The sequence below is a fragment of the Aspergillus niger genome (assembly GCF_000002855.4).
Source record: "Aspergillus niger supercontig An13".
Classification (NCBI taxonomy): domain Eukaryota; kingdom Fungi; phylum Ascomycota; class Eurotiomycetes; order Eurotiales; family Aspergillaceae; genus Aspergillus; species Aspergillus niger.
The window spans coordinates 120,998-142,062 of record NT_166528.1 but is presented as its reverse complement, the minus strand read 5'-3'; the positions used below and the strand labels follow the sequence as shown (position 1 = coordinate 142,062).

The 21,065-nt window shown below is 50.7% G+C and overlaps 12 protein-coding genes across 12 annotated transcripts; 6 read left to right on the top strand and 6 right to left on the bottom strand.

The window, feature by feature from the left end:
- On the bottom strand, positions 1-1,603 carry An13g00600 (uncharacterized protein; the record flags this gene model as incomplete). The annotated part of the gene is made up of 4 exons (XM_001396163.3): positions 1-212; positions 290-740; positions 817-1,443; positions 1,512-1,603. Coding segments are annotated over 4 exons (1,382 nt in total), but the record flags the coding sequence as incomplete, so codon positions are not given.
- A 254-nt stretch (positions 1,604-1,857) lies between these two features.
- Positions 1,858-3,099, bottom strand: An13g00590 (uncharacterized protein; the record flags this gene model as incomplete). Its single annotated transcript, XM_001396162.3, has 1 exon — positions 1,858-3,099. One exon carries the CDS (start codon positions 3,097-3,099, stop codon positions 1,858-1,860), a length of 1,242 nt encoding a protein of 413 aa, XP_001396199.1.
- Positions 3,100-3,251: 152 nt separating this feature from the next.
- On the top strand, positions 3,252-3,779 carry An13g00580 (hypothetical protein; the record flags this gene model as incomplete). Its single annotated transcript, XM_059743790.1, has 3 exons — positions 3,252-3,334; positions 3,381-3,633; positions 3,717-3,779. 3 exons carry the CDS (start codon positions 3,252-3,254, stop codon positions 3,777-3,779), a joined length of 399 nt encoding a protein of 132 aa, XP_059602023.1.
- A 257-nt stretch (positions 3,780-4,036) lies between these two features.
- On the bottom strand, positions 4,037-5,011 carry An13g00570 (uncharacterized protein; the record flags this gene model as incomplete). Its single annotated transcript, XM_059743789.1, has 2 exons — positions 4,037-4,867; positions 4,934-5,011. The coding sequence occupies 2 exons, from the start codon at positions 5,009-5,011 to the stop codon at positions 4,037-4,039; spliced, it is 909 nt and encodes a 302-aa protein (XP_059602022.1).
- Positions 5,012-5,593: 582 nt separating this feature from the next.
- Positions 5,594-6,907, top strand: An13g00560 (uncharacterized protein; the record flags this gene model as incomplete). Its single annotated transcript, XM_001396159.3, has 4 exons — positions 5,594-5,603; positions 5,633-5,663; positions 5,982-6,238; positions 6,291-6,907. The coding sequence occupies 4 exons, from the start codon at positions 5,594-5,596 to the stop codon at positions 6,905-6,907; spliced, it is 915 nt and encodes a 304-aa protein (XP_001396196.3).
- Positions 6,908-9,357: 2,450 nt separating this feature from the next.
- Positions 9,358-10,696, top strand: An13g00550 (uncharacterized protein; the record flags this gene model as incomplete). Its single annotated transcript, XM_001396158.3, has 3 exons — positions 9,358-9,400; positions 9,464-9,519; positions 9,680-10,696. 3 exons carry the CDS (start codon positions 9,358-9,360, stop codon positions 10,694-10,696), a joined length of 1,116 nt encoding a protein of 371 aa, XP_001396195.1.
- An 819-nt stretch (positions 10,697-11,515) lies between these two features.
- An13g00540 (uncharacterized protein) lies at positions 11,516-12,440 on the bottom strand (the record flags this gene model as incomplete). The annotated part of the gene is made up of 2 exons (XM_059743788.1): positions 11,516-11,988; positions 12,116-12,440. 2 exons carry the CDS (start codon positions 12,438-12,440, stop codon positions 11,516-11,518), a joined length of 798 nt encoding a protein of 265 aa, XP_059602021.1.
- A 33-nt stretch (positions 12,441-12,473) lies between these two features.
- On the top strand, positions 12,474-12,724 carry An13g00530 (hypothetical protein; the record flags this gene model as incomplete). Its single annotated transcript, XM_059743787.1, has 2 exons — positions 12,474-12,512; positions 12,620-12,724. The coding sequence occupies 2 exons, from the start codon at positions 12,474-12,476 to the stop codon at positions 12,722-12,724; spliced, it is 144 nt and encodes a 47-aa protein (XP_059602020.1).
- Positions 12,725-12,943: 219 nt separating this feature from the next.
- An13g00520 (uncharacterized protein) lies at positions 12,944-14,086 on the top strand (the record flags this gene model as incomplete). Its single annotated transcript, XM_059743786.1, has 3 exons — positions 12,944-13,473; positions 13,588-13,630; positions 13,811-14,086. 3 exons carry the CDS (start codon positions 12,944-12,946, stop codon positions 14,084-14,086), a joined length of 849 nt encoding a protein of 282 aa, XP_059602019.1.
- Positions 14,087-14,745: 659 nt separating this feature from the next.
- On the bottom strand, positions 14,746-16,320 carry An13g00510 (uncharacterized protein; the record flags this gene model as incomplete). The annotated part of the gene is made up of 1 exon (XM_001396154.3): positions 14,746-16,320. One exon carries the CDS (start codon positions 16,318-16,320, stop codon positions 14,746-14,748), a length of 1,575 nt encoding a protein of 524 aa, XP_001396191.3.
- Positions 16,321-16,509: 189 nt separating this feature from the next.
- Positions 16,510-19,029, top strand: An13g00500 (hypothetical protein; the record flags this gene model as incomplete). The annotated part of the gene is made up of 9 exons (XM_059743785.1): positions 16,510-16,731; positions 17,082-17,209; positions 17,300-17,390; positions 17,615-17,695; positions 17,864-17,893; positions 18,209-18,280; positions 18,631-18,673; positions 18,750-18,816; positions 18,930-19,029. 9 exons carry the CDS (start codon positions 16,510-16,512, stop codon positions 19,027-19,029), a joined length of 834 nt encoding a protein of 277 aa, XP_059602018.1.
- Positions 19,030-19,550: 521 nt separating this feature from the next.
- On the bottom strand, positions 19,551-20,842 carry An13g00490 (hypothetical protein; the record flags this gene model as incomplete). The annotated part of the gene is made up of 5 exons (XM_059743784.1): positions 19,551-19,664; positions 19,879-19,978; positions 20,091-20,128; positions 20,213-20,287; positions 20,612-20,842. 5 exons carry the CDS (start codon positions 20,840-20,842, stop codon positions 19,551-19,553), a joined length of 558 nt encoding a protein of 185 aa, XP_059602017.1.
- Positions 20,843-21,065: the final 223 nt, after the last annotated feature.

Genomic DNA, 21,065 nt, shown 5'->3' with positions numbered 1-21,065 from the left:
TCGCGGTGCAAGCGGGTCTGTCTCTTCGAGAAGACCTTGATGTTGGGCAGGGACTGGAGCCGGTCGTTGTTCTCGAGGATTTCAGCCAGCTTCTTGGGCTTGGGGTTCAATTGGCCCTGGACGTAGTCGACGGCCTGTTTGACGGTGGAGATCTGGTGGACGATGTTGTCGGGGAAGAAGTGGCCGCTCAGCTGGGAGAATCTCTTGAGGAACTGTTGGACAAAGAAAGGTCAGCCACTATCTGCACAGCAAATCAATCCAGCTGGAATGGTTACGGGGGGAAACTAACAGCAAACTTCGTCTCGGGGTCCTCCAAAGACAAAGTCAAGAATCCCTTATCACGAGCATCCTGGTATCCGAAGAAAGGAACCTTAGGAACCTCCTCTTCCTCACCCTCCCAAGCGGCCTCCTCGAACTCCTCAACCTCGGCAGTCTCCTCAGCAGCCTGCTGTTGCTCCACAGCCTCCGGCTGACTACCACCGATCTGCTCGAAGATGTAAACGAGGGCCTCCTTAGCCTGCTTACTGTGGTACTGGAGCGCGCTGCCCCAGCTGCCAGCCTCACCAGGCACGATCTTAGTCTTCCAGATCATCTTGAAAACGGCCTTGTCATGTTCGGCGACATTGCAGACGCTCGTCAATGGCTTGTTCAGCGCATGCATCAGACAGATCTCAACAGCGGCCTGATGCGCAGCAACAGACAGGGGACCCTGTTTGCGGAGTTTCTTCTTAAGACCGAATCTATCCATCGAGACAAACTAATTAGCCAAAACAGCTCCAAACCTCCATTGCCATGACCATAAGGAGAACAACTTACGCCGCAACCCGATCAACCTCAGCCCGAGGAGCATTCTTCCATCCTCCCAAATGACCCACACGCTCCAACCCCTCCCATGTCGTCGCAGGCTCATAATCAACCCCCGGCTCCAGCTGATCGACAGCTTCAGCTTCAGCCTCAGGTGCTGCCTCCTCCGCAGTCACCACCTCCGTCTCGCCCTCAGGCTGAGCCTTGGCCTTCCCGAACCTCTTCTCAAGCAAACTCTCTCCATACGGATCCTTTAAACCAGGCGGGTTATCCGTACCCCAAAGCTTGCGTCTCACTCGCTCACTCAGCGAGTCCGGTGTGTTCGAAGCATGGCGAAGGAATTGCCGGGCGACAATTGGCCGCGGCCGCGCCTCGTTTCTGCATACTGAGCAGACGTACAGGGTCCGCGAGGCGCCCTGAACATCAAGGCTCAGCAATCGCATGGACGGTCGCATGGTGCTGTGCAATTGGGGTGGGTTGCGGGTTTTGCTGGCGGTGCCCGGACGGAGGTGATGGGGGATCGAAAAGTTTCGCGGTGGTGAGGTTCCGGCCGGGGAGGTCACGTGAGGAAGGCGTGCATGGATGGGGGCTTGGCGGTCGGGACTTATTAGTATAGTTTCACGGTATAGGGTTGGATATCTCAATCTATGTAGTACAGAGTGCTGTTGAGGAGGGGAAATGGACTCTCAGATCTACATTGTTTCTACATCTGCACCCTATAAACGTCCCTGTCATCCCTTCGCAAGTCTAACATCACTATCTCAATTTGAATCGTTGAATCAATAACCCTTCCCGACATTGTTGGATCTGTTAAGCTCCTTATCGCTTAAGATGTCATCAATACTAGTAATAGTATGTTTTGTGGGATTGAACTTTACTTGATGAAAATGGTTCGGAAGGTGTAGGTCTTCATACAGGGTATAAATAGTATTGTGCGTGTATGTATTTACATGCGTCTCTACGCTAATATCATAATAACTAAAGTCGCTATAACCTGTACAAGAAGGAAACGCCCCGAATTTTCTTTCTGCCTTTTTTTGTTTTGCTTATCCTTTACTCCCGGACGAACATGCCAGCCATGCCCATACCAGTGCCAATGCACATGCTCACAACACCGACTTCCTGGCCGGTACGCTCCAACTCAGGCAGCAGAGTGGCAAGCTGTCTGGCACCGGTGGCACCAAGAGGGTGACCGATAGCGATGGCACCACCCTTAGGGTTCACCTTGGCCTCGTCAATACCCAGCTTGCGGATAGAGTACAGGGCCTGGGAGGCGAAAGCCTCGTTGATTTCCCAGACGTTAACATCTGAGACGGTCATGTCAAGCTGCTGAAGGAGCTTGGGGATAGCAACGGCAGGGCCGACACCCATCTCGTCGGGAGCACAGCCCGCAACGGCAGTGCCAACCCAGCGGCCCTGGATCTGAGAGGTCAGGCCGAGCTCGGTAGCAGTAGAGCGGCGCATGAGCAGAGCGGCAGCCGCACCGTCGCTGACCTGGGAGCTGTTTCCAGCGGTACTAGCACCGGTGGGAGAGAAAGCGGGCTTCAGGCTAGCCATCTTCTCAACCGAGATGTTGGGGCGGACACCGTCGTCCTTGGTCACGGTAATCTCCTTGGGAGGAGCATCGGGGTTCTCGGGGTCATAGGAGAGGGTCTTGACGGGGATGATTTCCTTGTCGAACAGACCGGCGTTCTGGGCGGCAGTAGCCTTCTTGTGGGACTCGGCAGCGAACGCGTCCTGGTCGGCACGGGAGATGCCGTAGCGCGAAGCAACGTTCTCGGAGGTGATACCCATGGGCATAATGCAGTCACGGGCGTCCTGGGAGTGAGACTCCTTCAGCTCGGGCCAGAGAACCGTGGGGATGGCGCGGGAGCCATAGTTTCTGGTCATGGACTCCATTCCACCACCGATACCGACGTTAATCGCTCCGGAGCGGATTCCGTTTCCGATAGTGGAGATAGCAGCCAGACCGGAGGAGCACTGTCTGTTGATCGTGTGGAAAGGCACGCTGTGGGGGAAGCCGGCGTGGATTTGAGCCATACGGCCAGCCTTCGCACCGCCGAGTTCCTGGAGAACGGAACCGATGGCGACATCGTCAATGAGAGCAGGGTCGAGGTTCGGGTTCGCCTCCAAAGTAGCCCGGAGGACGTGAGCGAGCAGCTCTTCGGGATAGGCGTCCTTGAAGCCGCCCTTCTTCGCACGGGTGACCGGGGTACGGAGGGAAGAGAGAATGACAATGTCCGAGGGAGATTTCTGGAGGACCTGGCGCAGGCCCCGGGGGATTGGAGAGGCCATTATGACGGATATTCAACTGCTAAATCAAGCAAGAAGACGGGGAGGATTGGAAGGAGAGAATCTCGACTTTCGCTTCGCCCCGGTTGAAAACCGGGGCCCGGCAACATACTTATATCGAAATATAACCACCCGAAGGGATTCCGGGGCTCGGGATGGCTCGCGTGCGGACTGAGCCAGTTGCACGCTGGCTTCGAACTACCGGCAATGAAGATCGGCTAAGCGCACTGCCGCTGGGGTCTCTGGGCGAAGGCAAATTAGGGAAAATGTGGAGTCGTCGGCAGTCCCGGTCTGGGGGTTCCCCGTCTTGTGCTTGAGATGCTGATTATGGATGTGTGCCCGGATAACAGCCTTACAATATCAATCTTCAGAGGTGAATATATCCTGTCGACTCTCGACTACTGTCCCATGTCCAATATGAACAAAGCTCTCTCGTCATCTCTATCGGATCGACGTCCGACGAAGACATCCGGTGCCGGTCACCTGCTTTTCCGCCATCGGATGCGGACGCTTATGTCAGCTCGATCGGAACAGCATGTCGGAAAACACTATTAAGGAACTAGTCTGAAGTGCCCGGACTCTTTCGCTTATAAAGAACTTAGGAATCGTTATTTGGAGAGGTGTTTGCCGTCAAATACTTCCCAGGGCTTTGGGAAAAGACAACAATGTGCATGATCGAATGATAAGCTTTGATTCTTCCGATACATTCGAACCAGTGCTCTTTCCCAACTGGTCCCATCTACAAAGCAAGTCATGCCAATGCCAATAAAGCCCCACAATTCCGAAAACCGTTGGTATCATAGTATAAACAACCCAGCCGCTTTTCCCTGTGCATACCCTTCCATAGCGCCTGGTATCATGAACTCATCAAGTGATAAAAGTCAAGCAGAACAAAGAAAGCAAACACAAACATAAATAGAACAGAAAGGGGATAAGTGTATCAGTGACGGATGATGTGACTGTAATGACCTGGAACCCTGCGCCGACATTTGTCGCAATCCGCTCGGTAGCCCATGGAAAGCGCCACTTTCTTCTTCTTCGAGGAAGAGGGGAGATGATGCTCTCGTGTCGGGTTGCCTATCGAACCCGCCGGTTGTGACAAATCTGGCGTAGTTTCTGAATACCACGGTGGTGGAGACGCTGGTTGGGACATGTATGTCATATCAGCGTCGCTCACAGAGTCCTTGCTGCTGATTGCCATGGCGTCGCCATTGTCACTGACCGGACTGGGGAGGCGTTGACCGCACCACCAGACCCTGTCATGGCTCGCGTACGGACCTCTAGGGACACCCTGTGACGTATTTGATGTAGAGCTTTGCACAATTTCTCTTACGACGGAACTCCTTGCGGCAGGAGTGTTCCCTTCCGTAGAATGTGTAGTCGACTCTTCACTTATAACCAGCGACTGGTCAACAAGACTATGTGGGATCGGCGACGGCTGGAGACTGTAATTGCTATATCCATCGACAGACCCCGGGTTGGAATGATCAAGATTATTGGTCGAATATGGTGCGTCCTTTTCATTATCAATATCCATGCTTGCGCTCATTATAGGAATAGACCCTTGCTCTAATGGTGCTGGCTGATCCCGAGTTTGTGTCGAACCATGATGGGCAAATTTGTCAGCGCCATTATCCTCCTTGTCATCGTCTGAGGATTCCACCGGGGTCAGAGTTGAGAAACCGAATCCAGATGCAAGCCGGTTGCTTTGTGGGAGGGAAGAAAACTGGAGGATACTTGGGGACGCGCGGAGAGGGAGAGACCTGTGTTTCTGTAGACTATCATTAGCTGCGGGACGGGAATAGCAAGGGTCCTTCAATCTCAACTTCACACGGACCTTTGTCTCTCGGAACACATTTCCATCGAAGTCCTCTTGCTCCTGGTCTCTCTGGCGCTTGGTGGAAAATGCGTACATGACGCTTTGGGCGCCAGGCCGGACAAAGAGAGCGGCGGAGACCAAGATGTGGAGTTGAGGTTGAACAGAGTATTGCGGTGGGTGTGATTCGATCCAGGGTCAACGTCACATTGATTCTGATGAATATACTCCGTAGGAATGTGGAAAGCAACACGCGTATGAGATAGGGGCTCCAATGAGGAAGCAAGTAATATACTAAAGCAAACTAGTAAGTAATAAGACGACAGGCCATAGCTAGGAAGCACGCTGAATGACTGGTACAAAGCATGCAGGGAGTCAAACTAGTTGGAGAATCAAAGAAATCCGAGCTGGAACGTGGATGGATCATCACAGCAAAGACCGGGACTTATCGCTCAAAGTCCAGCCGGGGTTTAGCGCCGTACGGCTGGTACCGTATCTTGTTACGGGTTCACTCCGATTACTACTGATTAATACCGCCGCGGATGTATCAGGTACCTTGGGAGTACATTCTTTCTGGTGCAACGGAAACAACCTTTCCTTTCTTTGGTGACGCGAAGACAAGCACTATGTAGTGGAGTGCTAAGCATGCATTGAATGACATACTCAGATAAGTACTACTTTATGACGGAGGGTATGTATACCAATTCAATTGCTTTTTAGTTTTATTCTCGTGGAATCATGAGCTATTAATGTAAGATGACTCTAAACTCAGTAGGCTTAGTAGTCCGTATAGAAGCTAGCCCTTCCCTGCAACTGATGCCGTCTCCGACCAAAAATACACGCCAGCTTACTCTCGGACAAACAATGACGGTCTACTCTGCGAGCAGAAGTATATCCACCGAAGCCATCTGGCACAGCCTGATACTGTCTTCCCATCCACCGGAGAGCCATCGAACTAACACTACATACTCTGTTCAGAGTAGCAGCCATGTGCATGACGTCACGGAGATCTAGGCTTCAACCTTCAACATATTCCTCCGTGGGGATTCAATCTCTCTTGTATTGGTAGCTCAGTTCCCACTGGATGCGATCCAAATCGTGCTATTCAAATGTCACCTGCAAAAAGTGGGTTCGCCCTCGTGACCCCGGCTTCGAAAGGACTGGGATTCGCCTTTGCGCGACAGCTGCTGTCCAACACGGACCTCCCCGTCCTTGCGACTGCGCGGAGAGATACCGCACAACTCCGTAAAAGCTTACTGAAGCAACTCAATGATGGAACTGGAAAGGCGGAGGAGCGGCTCAGAGTCTTTGAAGTTGACGTGACTGGTACTGAGTAGCATCATCCCCTCATACCTTCTGGTCCTGAACAATGTTTTAGATGAGGCGACCATACACGCCATGGCCGCGCAGATACGAGAAGAGATTCCACAGGCTTCCCTGCGTATTGCAATCACCGTACCTGGCGTTCTGCACGTGGAGAAGTCTCCGACACAGATCGATGCGGCCAACGCTCTGCACAGTTTCCAAGTCAATGCTCTTGGTCCTATGCTTCTGATGAAGCACTTGGCACCCTTTTTGCCAACAAAGACATCGGCAACCTTTGCGGATGATTCTCCATCTGCACATGTACAACGCCCGTGGAAGCTTCCATCGCATGCTATCTACGCGATGATGGCCGCGCGAGTTGGGTCCATATCGGACAATGCAACAGGGGGCTGGTATTCATACCGTGCTAGCAAAGCCTCCGTCTTTCAGCTGACCAAAACTTTCGATCTGTATTTGCGGTCACGGAGCAGAGACCGAGCCTTTGCGGTGGCGCTGCATCCCGGGACAGTCCAGACTGATTTCACGAAAGATTACTGGGATGGCAGACACATGCTGCAGCCAGAAGAATCCGCAGTGAAGCTATTACAGCACCTATGTGGTATGCAGACCGGTGACTCCGATGGGCGGGGCCGCTGTTGGGATTGGAAAGGCGAGGAGGTTCTACCTTGAAGGATGTGGATGGTAAAATAGGAAATGCATGCTTTGAGTTTTGTATCGGACCGATTTCCTTGACGCTGGTGATTCCAATTGTTTCTCTTTCCAAGTTCGTAAGTGGAGTTCTGGTGAGAGAGGTTTATGGGAGAATGGTTTGAAACGGGCATAATAATTCTTGAGAGTTGGTAAGTGCTGAAACCATACCAGATACAGGTTTTGATACGAGCCTCTTAGCTGATTTTCCGCCACAGCAATTCTGGAGACAGTGGGCCACGGAAAGCACCTTAATCATCTTAGTGTGTATTTTGGTTTTTAAGGCAGCGACAGCAAGCTGCATGCAGGAAAGCCAGTAAGGGGAATTCTGTGGGGATTGAAGGGGCTGGGGGTCGGCCGTGCTGGGGAAGCGTTCTTCCCCCGACTCGGTGAGCGGGCGGCAAAGCGATTACACGCGAGCCGGTCTAAAACGCTATTCCGGCTCAGGATGCCTCAACTCCCCCCAACACGATTTTTACGACTGGCTACCAACACTTCTTGATCATTCTAAGTTCTTAACATCGAGCTGAAGCGTTCCTGAAGACCCACAGGACTTTTCTGACTCGCTATTTTCCTCTGCAAGCTCGACCATAGGTCCAGTCAGAGTCCACTGAGATCGGAGCCCTTCCCCTCAAGCCGTGGTAGTGGTTCTCCAGTGGAGGGATCAAGAATGCAAATTGATTAGATCGAGTAGATCTACGGTCTAACGGTCAATTCCCCAGGTCCACACGGGAACTGCCGCCCAGGGCCACTCTGTTTTACGTCTAGCTCAACATGGGGTACGTACAGGGGCTTGTTACCATACAAGGTGGGCGAGTCACTGGCCTTCCAATTTCCCCTTCGTGGGGATACTCGCTCCAAGTATGCCCCATGGGGCCAGCAAGCCTAACACTATAATCAGCTAGGAGCAGGGGCAGTTCTCGCAGAGATGGTGCTTGTTGAAAGCTACATGAGCGATATGCAGTATGTCCCGCCATCCTAGTACCGTGTGACTGGGTGTATCCAATCAAAGCAGATAATATGCGAGGCTCAGTCGAAGACAGAATAAGCCGCATGCATGGCTACGCGCATTGCTTACTCGTTGCTTGGCTGACAGTGATCGAACTGCCCAGCAGAGTCGACGAGGTCCTCACCCTATACGAAGCGGGCTCAATCGATAAGCGGTGTTACTATGGAGTACATATGACCCTGCATGCATAGCCGCCAATCTCACATCCCCCCTAAGGCGACTTAATTCTCCGCACGGAGTACGCGATAAGATGACTTGAGAAATACGAAGCTTATCGCACAGGCGTCGTACTCATGGGCCGTCATCGTTTATCGGATGATCTCATGCATTAGGATGAATAAACTTATCCATATTATGTGATCAAGATGCAGTCGAACATCTAGAACTCCGAATGCGAAGCTACGCTAGACTGGCCGACTTTAGTCGCTCTCTCTTTCACTGCAACAGCTCGAGCCTTGATTGTCTACGCCCTTGAGTCACAGGCTGATTGACGTAAGATATCCGGGACAGGGCCTTAGAACAATGGCATCCAGTGGTTAAGAGACCACGTTGAAGACGGGGAAATCGGAGTAATCCGAATCATGATGTGCTTTGGCATTAAGTCATGGAGTGACCGATCTGGAAACGGTGGGCTATCGTTTTCGATAAGACGCCGGGGGGTAGAGTTGACACAACCTAAAGCGGGAACTTTATTTGTACCATGAATGGCCTTTGAAGTCGAGATTGTGTGAAAAGATGGGATAAGCTGAGTGTGATTGAATCATGCAGTATCACACACCATGAGGCTTTGATGCATTGATCACATCAGACTCGAAGAAGGCAGTGTTCTGGGCCATGGTGGGAGGGGGAAGACACCCGTGGGTGTATGAAGAATGGGTGGTGGTGGTGGTGGGGTGGGGGGAAGGATGATTAACCTCTTGAAGAGCGGGTCAAATGAAGCAGCATCTAGACTACGAGCTGATGGAAGGTAAGATAGAGAGAGTCGAAGGAGAGTTGGATAGAGTCGAATCAAGAGAGAGAGAGATGGAGGATGGATGGTGACATGGTAAATACGGTACTGATACCGCCACCGGCAGGTTGCAGCCAACCAACCTTAAGTTTTGCAAGTGTGTGAATCATCGGCTGGTCCGCGCTCCCGCGGCCCACACTTTCTGTCTCTTCATGCCATTTCCATCTTCTCTCATTTGCTCCATTTCCCCTTCGCTTTTTTTCCTTTTCTCGCTTGTGCCTTGCTCGCTCGCTCTCTGGCCCCCGATTTCGCTTCGGCCGTCTCCTCCCTCTTTGACTCATCTCCATTGCACACTTCCTGACCCTTCTAGACCTCTTATAAAGGCTGCATTGTTGTCCTCTTCCACCACTCTTCCTCTTTCTTCCTTTCCCCTCATACATCACCCTCCCACACATCCAATTGCCCCCCTCCACCATGCCTTTGATCAGCACCACAGAAGTCAACGAGGACACTCGCGGTCAGTATATAATACCCAATTCAAATGCCCGATGAGCCTATACTGATCTGTTATTCCAATTAGTCCTGGGATATGATCCCCTCCTTCCCCCTCAGTACCTCCAGAATGAGATCCCTGGTGTGAGTCATACCGTCCCCCATTCTTTTTTCCCTCTGTCATTTTTCTCAAGCTTTTCCCTTTCATGTGCTGGTTGGCGGCTTAATCCGATCGTTTTCTGAGTTACTTTCATCGTCAATGCCGAGGGTTCAGACCATTGGTGCTAACAGAATGCGTAAATAGAAAAAGGAATCCCTCGAGGCCGTCCGTTCTGGCCGCAATCAGGCCATGAAGATCATCGAGAAGCGCGATGACCGTCTGCTGGTTGTTGTCGGTCCTTGCTCGATCCACGACCCTGCCACGGCCCTCGAATATGCCCAGCGTCTGAAGGAGCTCTCCGAGAAGCTTTCCGACGACCTCTGTGTTATTATGCGTGCCTACCTCGAGAAGCCCCGCACCACAGTGGGGTGGAAGGGTCTGATCAACGACCCCGACATTGATGAGTCCTACAACATCAACAAAGGTCTCCGTGTGTCACGTCAGCTCTACGCTGATCTTACCAGCATGGGCATGCCCATTGCCAGTGAGATGCTGGATACCATCTCCCCTCAGTACTTGGCCGATCTGATCTCTCTCGGTGCCATTGGTGCCCGTACCACCGAGTCGCAATTGCACCGTGAGCTCGCCTCCGGTCTCAGTTTCCCCATTGGCTTCAAGAACGGTACCGACGGCAACCTCACCGTTGCCATTGATGCCATTGGTGCCGCTGCTCACCCCCACCGCTTCCTGGGTGTCACCAAGCAAGGTCTGGCTGCCATTACCAAGACCGCTGGTAATGAGCACGGCTTCGTCATCCTCCGTGGAGGTAACAAGGGCACCAACTACGACCGTGAGAGCATCAAGGCCGCCCGCGAGGCCCTGGCGGGCAAGAAGCAGCCCGAGGTCGTCATGGTCGACTGCTCGCACGGCAACTCCAACAAGAACCACCGCAACCAGCCTCTGGTCGCCAAGGAGGTCTCTGACCAGCTCCGTGAGGGCCAGGATGCCATCATTGGTGTCATGATTGAGTCCAACATCAACGAGGGTAACCAGAAGGTTCCCCCCGAGGGTCCTTCCGGCCTGCGCAAGGGTGTCAGCATCACTGACGCCTGCATTGACTGGGAGACCACCGTCCAGGTCCTGGAGGACCTCGCTGATGGTGTTCGTGCCAGACGCGCCGCCAAAGCCGCTCAAGCCAAGGCCAGCAATGGCACTCACTGAGCGATTGAGGATGGATGATCTGCGTTTACGAAACCCCCCAGCGAGTGTGATTCCCTTTTCCTTTTGTTCCGAATAATCCGATCTAGATACCATAGCCAGGGTGCTTTATTTTACCTCATTTTGGTTTCATTATCTGTCTTTGCGGGCACGAGTTCCTGAGTTATGGGTGTGTTGGACAGGCAGCCTCTGCCTGTGCGGGCAGCATTTTCGGTCTTTGTTCCAGTAAAAGTCTTGACTGCTTTTTCTTTCTTTTTTCTCTACAGGTTTTGTAATTCTTTTGGCCTGTATCTGTTCACCTAGGTTCTGTCTACGGTAGACAGTGATGAATCAATAATAGAACGATGAGTACGACAATATCTGATTGCTTGTACAGATCCATCTTTGCTTGATTGACCCTCTCCATTTATGTGGCCTCGAGCCATCGAAAGCACTTTCCTAATCAAGAGACGGCGAGAGATATACGAGAGAGAGAGAGAGAATAGTAGATATGTATATGTACACAAGAGTAAAGACAAGAACTCTCACCCAGTAATACACAGGTTGAGGGAAACGAACAACAGCAAGATAAGAATACAGCTAGAAAGAAATGAAGATAGACAAAAAAAGAATACAACCCGCATAGACGCCGCAACCCCAGAATGTGGAAAAACAGGGGGAAGAATAAAAGACGATGCCATGCAAACCAGAAAAGCAGCATAAGTAAATGTGATAGGCGTCATCTCCGAGAAATTCCTTGTTTTCCATCCTCGCACACCAACCCACCTCCCTCCTCTCTGTATGTCATACATCCGTTCCATATACCAGATATTTCTTCATTCCTTACCGTCCAGTAAACCAGCTCTTCCAGCTTCGCGTCGACTGCTTCGCAGCATCTTCCGCATTCTCAGCCAACGCATCCAGCGGGCCCTTAGGAGCAGCAGCGGCAGGAGCAGACTTAGCCGCGTCCTCCGCAGCCTTAGCGTTCAGCGCCTCCAGCACTGCGGACTTGCTGCCGCCCTCCAAGACACTATCGGGGATAGAGCTGCTGCTATCAGCAGCAGCCTTCTCATCCTGCTTCAAACCACCAAAGAAGAAGTTCTTGACCTGATTCCAGGGCCGCTGCGCCTTCGCCTCCTCCTTCTTCTGCTGGAAGATCTCCCCGATCTTCTCATTCTTGAGCAGCTCCAATTGCTCCGTGTTAGCCGTACCGGCAGCATACGCCGTCTTCGCATCCTGCAGTCTCTGCATCTCCTTCTCCACCCACAGAGCCCGCTGCCGACGGTTGTATAGCGTTAAAGAGATGACGGAGTAGACTGTTAGAGCTCCGCAGACACCTGATTTCATTCCCGAAACGCGTTAGTCAATGGTTTATATCCTCGCGGCGGCCACACGTATGTGTAGTCAATTTCCGTCGTCACTTCCTTGTAATGATGAACATACCAGATGCAGCAATCAGCGTGTACACCATCGTCTTATGCGCCTTGTTCGCAAACCGACGTCCTACCTCAATCATCTGATCCACCCGCGATGTTGACTGAGCTAACCGGGCAGCGCGGGCCTGGGCCCTCAACCGCTCAACCTTTTCCTTGGGGGACTCCGGTCTGCCATTGGCGTTTAACTGCGGCTGTTGCTGTTGCTGGGAGGTGGGCTTGGCCATCGAGCTAGGGAGCTTGTAGGGGGCCGCCGCGCTGGCCGAGCCGGGCTTGGAGTGTGCGTAGGGTCCGGTGGCCGTGAACCGGGTCGCGTCTGCAGCGGAGCGGGACATTTTGAATCAAGTCGGGGGAGCGTGGGTTATGGAATGAGGATGCTCGAGGGTGGTAGTGGTGGTAGTAATATGGTATGATGTGACCGGGATGGGATCAGTCGGAACGGTACATTCGGCGGTGGGCGGGGGAGAGGCGAAGGATTGCGCGCGCAGGGGATTAAGTCGGCTTAGTTAGATAGGACGACGAAGGGTCAGATCCAAAAGAGAGATTGGGGCGTCGAGCCGGGAGGGGAGAGCAGCTGAAGCCAACGGGGTCAGGCGGAGATGGAGGAGAATTGGAATGATTGCCGGCCGGGGAAATTTTCAGCGGAAAGAAATCCAACCTCGTCGATTCGAGGCCGAGCCGGACACTAACTTTACTACTACAACTCCGCTTCCGATTTACTCCATATTCATCGTCTAATAATTCGAGAGATTTTACATTAACACTACTTCGATTTAATTTAATAGTCGAGCTACAGAATATGTCAATATTAGCATCACTTCTATGAGCATATTACATTATGGACTACAACGCAGCAGACTTGAGCTCTGTCCTCAGAACTCTCTCCGCCTTATCCAACCAGCAACAACCACAAGCACAACTACAACTACAACCACAATCACAATCACGCCCTCCTTACTCCCACAGCCCAGAGCCAGCACCAACAGAAGACAATGATCCTTACGAACCCACCGAATCCCTCCCCCAGCTCCCCATACCCCCGAAACCCATCTCACGACCCCAACACCACCACCACCAACAACAACAACACCCCTCCCCAGCACCACAACCACAACCACAACCACGACCAGCACCAACCCCAGCCCCAGCAGGATGCATCGCAGAAGACACCTCCAGCATAACCAGCTGGCCCAGCGCCCTCCGCTATGTGATGCGCACGGTCGCCCAAAACGAAGACATCCAACGACGCATCCGCTGGCTAATCCAACGACAACACGACCACGAGAAACAATGGTGGCAGGGACGAGAAGCGCTCTTGAAGAAACAATCCGCCCGGACGGAGAAGAAGAAGGAGCTGGATGCTGTATTGTGAGTCTTGCATTACCCTGATTATTCCCGTCCTCAATCTATAGAGAACAATAAAAGCAGCCAGGAAAGAGATAGATGAGTTATGTTAATCACTTATAAAATTATGATAATTAGACGATCCGTCGGCGCTCCCGTTGATGAGAATAAGCAAGTTTCTGTATGTATTCCCATGCATGCATACCATACGGATATACAGATGCAAAAGAAGAAGAACAAACCACGAAGGAACATCCATCATAGTGCTGGTGATGATTAGCAATCATTACCACCACAGACAAACAAAACAAAAAAAGATATCCCCAAAAGCCTACACAGCTAATGAGTGATGATGAAACAGACAGCCGAAGAAGACCGCGCCGAATTAACCAACTACGACGCAAAAGTATACAAAGCCTCGCGACAAATGTCCGATGCTATGATAGCGGAGCTCAAGGCACTTAGGATCCCCTTTTTCACTATTAAGAAGGGTCTTGTTTCGGACTCTGACCCCTCGAACCCGGGAAGAACAACAACGAACCCGGCAGTCAAGCAGCAGCAACAGCTTTCCCGAGAGGAATTATCGGCGCTTCAATTGAGAATGCTGGAGTTGTTACAAGACCTTTGTCGGGAGTGACACTTATATGATACGATATGACTGATGCTTGAAAAGGCAAGAAGTGAATGTATATTTCACCATTGTTGTCCGTTCTTGGACTAGATTGTGCGTTTGTTTCCTCTTTCCATTGGGGGACCTGCGCAGATTGATCCCCTTGATCTTGTGCATCTTCGTTGGCAGGGCCATGGCAAGGATGCGCGCTGTGAGATGCAGGGATTCTCTCCCCAAGACCCATGACTCGGCTTCAGCCTCACTAGGGCCTCAGTGCGCCCGGTGGCTCGATACTCTTGTATTGACGATTAACATTATATACACACGCTCAATCCCTGCTTCTATCTCAGGCCACATGCCTAACCGTCTAGTCCGCCAGAAGGTCAAGAAATGCTCCGCCCCCACCTCACCGATGAACCTTTTTCTGTCTATGCAAAAAGCAATGAATGCTCTTATGGGAGCACAAATGCATGAAACGGGTAGCCCAGGAGGAGCCCCATAGAACAACAAAATGGAAATGACAATGCCCGACACCCAGAGCCCCATGAGTGAAAAGGAGGCCAAAGTAAATGCAAAGCTGACGCACAACACCTCGGAATGCGAATGTAGCCGACAGGCCGACAAATCAAATAGAGATAGGTATGGAGTTCACACAAGGGAGACAAGGAAACGCTTGATAACGTAGTCTACTCGAGCTTCTTCTCCGCAACTGCGACGGCCACTGCGACGGCCGCTCCCAGAATAGCGCTTTCTGGTGCCAGGTCCAGGCACACCTGAGGTTCAGGGGTGGGATCCGATGACTGCCGTAATGCGTTTGTCTCCTTCACAAGGTCATTCAGATAGCCTTGACAACGGTCCCGGAACCCAGGATATTTGTTGATGACACTGCCGTCGCATGCAATTGATAGACTCTGGTGATTCTCTTCGCTTTCCACCACGGTCACCTCTTGAGTTTCCTTTATCGAAGGGGGTGCGGAGGGGGCCGTCGCGGGAAATTCTGCTTCATTCCGCAGACACCACATACTGTGAATTGCCGTAGCCAGATACCCTGCTGCTCGCTTAGAGACGATCTGACAGATACGTCGGAGGAAGCGCAAATCTTCGACGGAGGGCGACACGATGAATGAATGTTCCTTTTGCAGAAGCGCCGCAGACGACGAGAGAAGTGGGGTTGTATCGGCTTCCAGCGCCGCAACAATGCTGGTATCGAACGAATACGCATCGCGCATCGAATGAGGCAACTCCCCGCCAAAGAGCTTCGCAGATTCGACCGCTTCAACAATGATGAGACGGATAATCTCGCCCAGATAACGCCCGGTAATCATATACTCCAAAGGTTGGTAGTCGGGCCGAAGGTGTGTCCGGTTCAAAACCTCATCCCAGCGAGTCTTGGGGAGAATATTGCCGCCAAACATGCTCATCTCGCTGTTAACGATAACGTGTTTGGCGTAGTCGAACCAACCCGGCGGTCTTGTACCGAACTTGGTCAGTCCAATCTCATGGACGGGAAAGTGGATGGCCACATTGGTTCCAGTCCCTAGGATAAGCGACATACGGGTCTTGGGCTCGATGTAGGCGCGTGAGAGGAGGGTCGCGGAGCTGTCGTTCACAATCCCATCCACCTGGACATTGAGGTCTCGCTTCCGACAAGACTGAACGATAAGATCACCCAGCTCTTGCCCAACGGTGCCATTTGAACAATGAAATCCTTTGCCCATGTGAATAACGAGACCACTACTGTTGGAGGTTTGTTCAATGGGGAACGACCACGACAATCCCATTGACAGTGGCACGGCCTCTCGTCCATAGTTGGCACCCACTTCGCGTAGCATCGAGTCGATCTTCTCCGCCATCCAATCAAAAAAGAGCGTGCCCTCCAATAACTTGACCTCTTCGTCAATGTACGACGATGAGACGTGAAGGATGCGCATGTCTCCCTGACCACGTAGTTCAACCAGTGCTACCCGCAGCGTTGAACCACCGACATCCAGCGTGAGGAACGTCCCCGTCTCCGTTCCGGAGGGCAGTGCATGGTTGTAGGAAGGTAGCATGCAGACGGGGCTGGATTGTAGACAAGACCTGAACTGCGCACGGATCTTGTCTGACATGGCGACCATGTTCTGCACCGACAAAGGTGCCGTGAACAGACGATCCACCTCGTCAGCAAACGCATCAAGGGAGCGACGTCCCCAATACGCTCCATGGAAAGGCTTCCGCCGCTTACGGGAGGGGTCGCGGAAAAGGGAAGGGAACAATAGCATAGCCTCCAAGGCGGCAACTATGTTCGTAAAGAGTTCTTGCATTCGGTGCAAGACCTTGACCAATGGGGCAGACATGGTGAGAAGGGGAGAGGGTTCTTGGGTAAGGAAGAAGGCGACCAGAGAGGGTTTCCCAATCCCAAGCTAGTGGTGATGAGGGATGAGGGGGTGTAGTTGTATGAGCGGGTAGTGATGGTTAACACAGATAAGGGCTCATACGGGCAAGTGAAACTTGAAGACGGTCAAAGAAGCATCGATACGAGCAAAGGCCACTTCAAGATGATAATAAAGGAAGTCAGATCAAGGCTTGCCGACCCAAATGATGACAATCACCGAAGCGGGAAGGGGAAAGCAGAAACCGATCCGAGATGCAAATGCAGAATAGAACCCAAGTCTCTACCCCAGGGCGATGAAGTAATTCGAGAGAGAAAAGCAAGACTTTAAGAAGTACCACAGATCACCCGGATAACGGATTCCTTGCACAAGGTGCAGCGGAAAGTGTACCGGTGTTGAGACGGGGATTGCCTGTGCAAAGGGAGTAGTAGTAGTAGGCGTAGTAGTACAATAGTAGTAGAGGTAAGTAATAGGAGGTGGTAGATGAACCTGGCGGGCGAGAGCGGATGGATGGAGTTGAATGACGAGCGAGCGTTCCAGTGCCTGGCGGGAAGAAAATGAATCGAGTTGCACGGAAGGGAAGGTGAAAGATGTAGCCCGAGTGACGGTAGCGTTTAATTTGAGGGAATGTAGATGGGGTTTGATTGAAGGGGGGGAAGCAAGAGAGAAAGAAGGGGGGGAGGGAAAAGAAGAGAAAAGGGAATGGGAAGAGTGAAGGGAAAGTAGAGGTAGTAGTCGTGAGTGGTATCGAATGTATTGTAGTTGTTGGAGTCGCAAAGTATTTCTTAGTAGGAGAGTAGCGGTGGTAGTTGTAATAGTAGTAATAGTAGTAGTAGTGGTAGTAGCGGTAGTAACTTAGTAGTAGCAGCAGTAGTAATAATAGCGGTACTACCGGGTTTGGTGGGAAAAGGAAAAGGGAAAGGAAACCAACGCGTGTTTCATTCCTCGTCAGGAACCACGTCCGGATTGGCTTTCCCGCAGGCAGGAATGGCTTGCTTGAGGAATCTGCAATTTAAACAGGGGGGAGGGGAAGATAAAGAGTAATCCCATCCATCAGTGAAGGAAAGCGAGAAAAAAATAAAATAAAATAAAATAAAAAAAAGTAAAAGAAAAGGAAGAGAAATCCATGAATTTGCTGGCCATCGGTATGATACCTTCCAGTGGTTTGCCGGTCAGGTCGCAGGGTGGTAACTCACTGACTACTCCGACTGCGACTTACTTTGGGTGGTACTACGTACTTACTCACTCCTCCCTGCTCTGTCTGGTATGGTTCCTGGCAGCTGGTTCGTTCCGTATCGTATTTACCTGCGACTCAATTACCTTCGTCACTACTCAAATGACTCGATACTTCGCTCAAGAAAAGAAAGCAATCCATTGTGAAAAACTAGACAACAATTAGTTACCTAATCAAATTTGGTGTGCTGGTTCACAGAGGATCGACTGCTACCTTGTCGACTGGCAGGTAACTCGGACTTCCCCCGGAAGTGATGGCGACCGATAGAGAAAAAAATAAAAAAAAAAAAAAAAAAAAAAAAACCCTGCCGTCATGAACCCCTAAGGATGATGTGATGATGCATGAAACTACTATTGTCGACAGGATCAGATACTACTTACTGTTGAGATAGTTTGGTAGTGTATTGTGTAATACTTGAGAGATGGGTGGATGCTAGGCATGGGTATGGTACAGTTATCTGATCCATCATCCCGGCTAAAAGGACCTCTCTCCCTCTAATTAAGTATAACTAAAGTATCTACTCCGTAAATTAGTACTACTAAGATTGGGTTTTATGTGAAACCTGGATCCATGTCTGGTCTAGAACGAGCAGAGCTAACCTCGGATGCTCGGAAGGTATCTAAAGAGGAAGAGAGGTTTGAAACGGAGGAGTGTTCCCAAATAGCCATCGACCTGCGTTATCATTATCATCATCATCTAATCATCTAATCATCTTCAGAGATCGGACGGTTACAGGATCTAGTAATCATTGACTTAGTAGTTCAGTAGTCTCTTCAGGGGGGTCTCACGAATAAGCATAACTCACTGGAGGTTTTAACCTCAACTGCAGCCAGCTCATCCTTACTAGTACCAAAAGAAGTGTAAACAATGAGACACAAGAAGCACCATCAATAATGACATTGACATATACACCGTAAACCACTTCAGTACTCGATCTGAAGAGAGGAAGAGTTAGTCGTTAGTAGATACCACCCGGCGTGATGGAAGAGATGAACCAAGTGGGGCCGGGTGAAGTTTACAAGCGACAGAGTTGCATCCAAAATGGATCGGGGAGAGGTCATCGACCCTTTCGTTTTGTCTTCAGTCGGTCAATTTGGATACGGTTTGGACAATGTTTCGGTAACCCTTATACCGATTGATCCAGAAGTTTGGTCAGTCAGGGAATCAATCATATTGATTTCAATCGCTTCCAGCTAGTCACATAACCGAGTATGTAGGTATACTGTGACCCCTCACAGACAAACGGGATGAGCGGGATGTGCAGGGTTGAGGATGACGATCGGATAGACTCCCTGGCATTTGGCTTTCCTTCTTTCAGAATTCCCAATGATGGCTTAATGCAGCCAGAGGGAATTGGAATGTGACACCTTTTTCTTTTCCGTATTTTTTTTTTTGTCGAGGAGCGACTGGGTGCAACGGTGGTAGTGGGCCCGCTCCCAATGGCCGGGAGTGTTACATTTTACCCATCCTCTTCCCCGCCAATCACCGTCTCTTCCCTCGGCAGTTACTAGTATCATCAATACTCTAATACTAGTCCTACTAAGTAGTAGTACTTACTACGTAGATACACTCACTTGGTTTCTTGTAGAGTTAATACCTGGTCGATCTCTTCGTCCGGCTGTTTTACTTGCCATGGAAATTGCTTGGCTGAATTTTCCCTAATCATAGCACCATATTACCCCAAAATACCACTTAGTAGGGGTACTACATTTCTACCTCTTGTGAGAGAGACTGCGCATTCCTGAAGACTCCGCCAAGGAACGGGGACATGCGCTGAGACGCAAAAAAAGTCAGTAAGGTACTACTGATAAAGGAGCATACTATCCATCTCCGCATCGGAAGATGATCTATCTCCATCGGCAAGGACAATAGACCACCCAACTCGCTAACCCGATCTGTTATCCACTCTGCGTCTCAGGGTCCCCTCGCTACCAGTCAGGCAGGCCAAGGTTGGTGCAAGGGACCAAATGCCTGTCAAGATACCCAGGAGTTTTTGATCCTGCAAGGGGCGCTATCCCCGCTTAATTTCCATTCTGATAGATGTCGGGTGCTTGGGCTTCCTGATGCAATTAATCTTGACTCGACAGCAGGGTTGAATCTATAAACGTTGGTTCATCTTACACCATAGTATATACCTAGTACTATTACTCGTATATATCTATGGGCTTGGTTCTCTTTTCACTACTATCACACGGGACTATAATCCAGATTACTACTGAGTAGTACTGCTGTTTTATCCAAGACATCCTCTCTGCCCACGTGGCTCGCAGTTCCCATCCACCACCCCATATCTTCACGGAGCATGCAGGACAACTCAACCATGCCATGAACGCCATAAAGTCAACCCGTGTGTGTGTGTCTGTGTGTACCTACGTGGCCCGCCAGGACACTAGACAATAATCCAAACGAAGCGAGCTTTGCTTACGGGAACACATCCACTTCTACATCCACAAGTCCCCTCTCCTAGGCAGTTCGTAACATCCTCATAATCATCGATTCCTACATAAATGACGCCAGAGTCACTATACCACCTTCAAGCGAAGACACCTTGCTTGCTAGCAGGACATACCGTGTCAAGTACCCTCTCCCCCGTCCATGACCCACAATTCTAGCACCATCTACCTATCCACTACGAGCACTCATGCAACCCAAGCCCTGGCAACGTGATCTTCTCCCTAAATAAAGATAGCGCGGGTCGGGTACATATTGTGCCATCACCTCGTATCGAACGGAGCCTGAGCCAAGTCCAAGTACTAGTCCGGGTCATCCGGGAGGTAGGAGGAGGGAGGGGAACACACTACTGATTGCAACATTGTAAGACCAGCAAGAGATGGCGAAACCACTCAGCACCATCATCATTATCATCATTATCATCATAGCAATTATACTATTCACACCATGTCGGACTTATATTATGCATTCAATGAGACTGTCGTGCTCAGTTACTTCGTCCACCCGACGATTTTGCCTTGCGCTACCACCATCATCCACTCCCCTTCTTGCATGACTACCACTGTGTGACGATGGCTCGGTATCCGCGCTTACTTTCTTTTTCTGTTGGGAGAGGGGGAACATGGGCGAGTTCATGTAGAAATGCCAGCTCGTAGTGACGTGGTTACTCTCTTCGGTTTCCTCTCTACTTGTCCCTGTGTAGTTTGTGATAGATTCATATTCCATAATAACGCCATAGTGCATGAGCATATATTCTGGGTAAGGAAATCTCATTAAACCTATATATGAATACTGGTATATATTCCTTATGGAATTGATATGCGGTGTCCTAGCTCTCTGTATAGGATAGTATCGTGTTGAGCTACTATTTTTTGACTATTCGAGAAGCGCGCATACTACTATCTATATCAAAAGGAAATCAATGACTCCAGAAGATTCTCCAACTTAC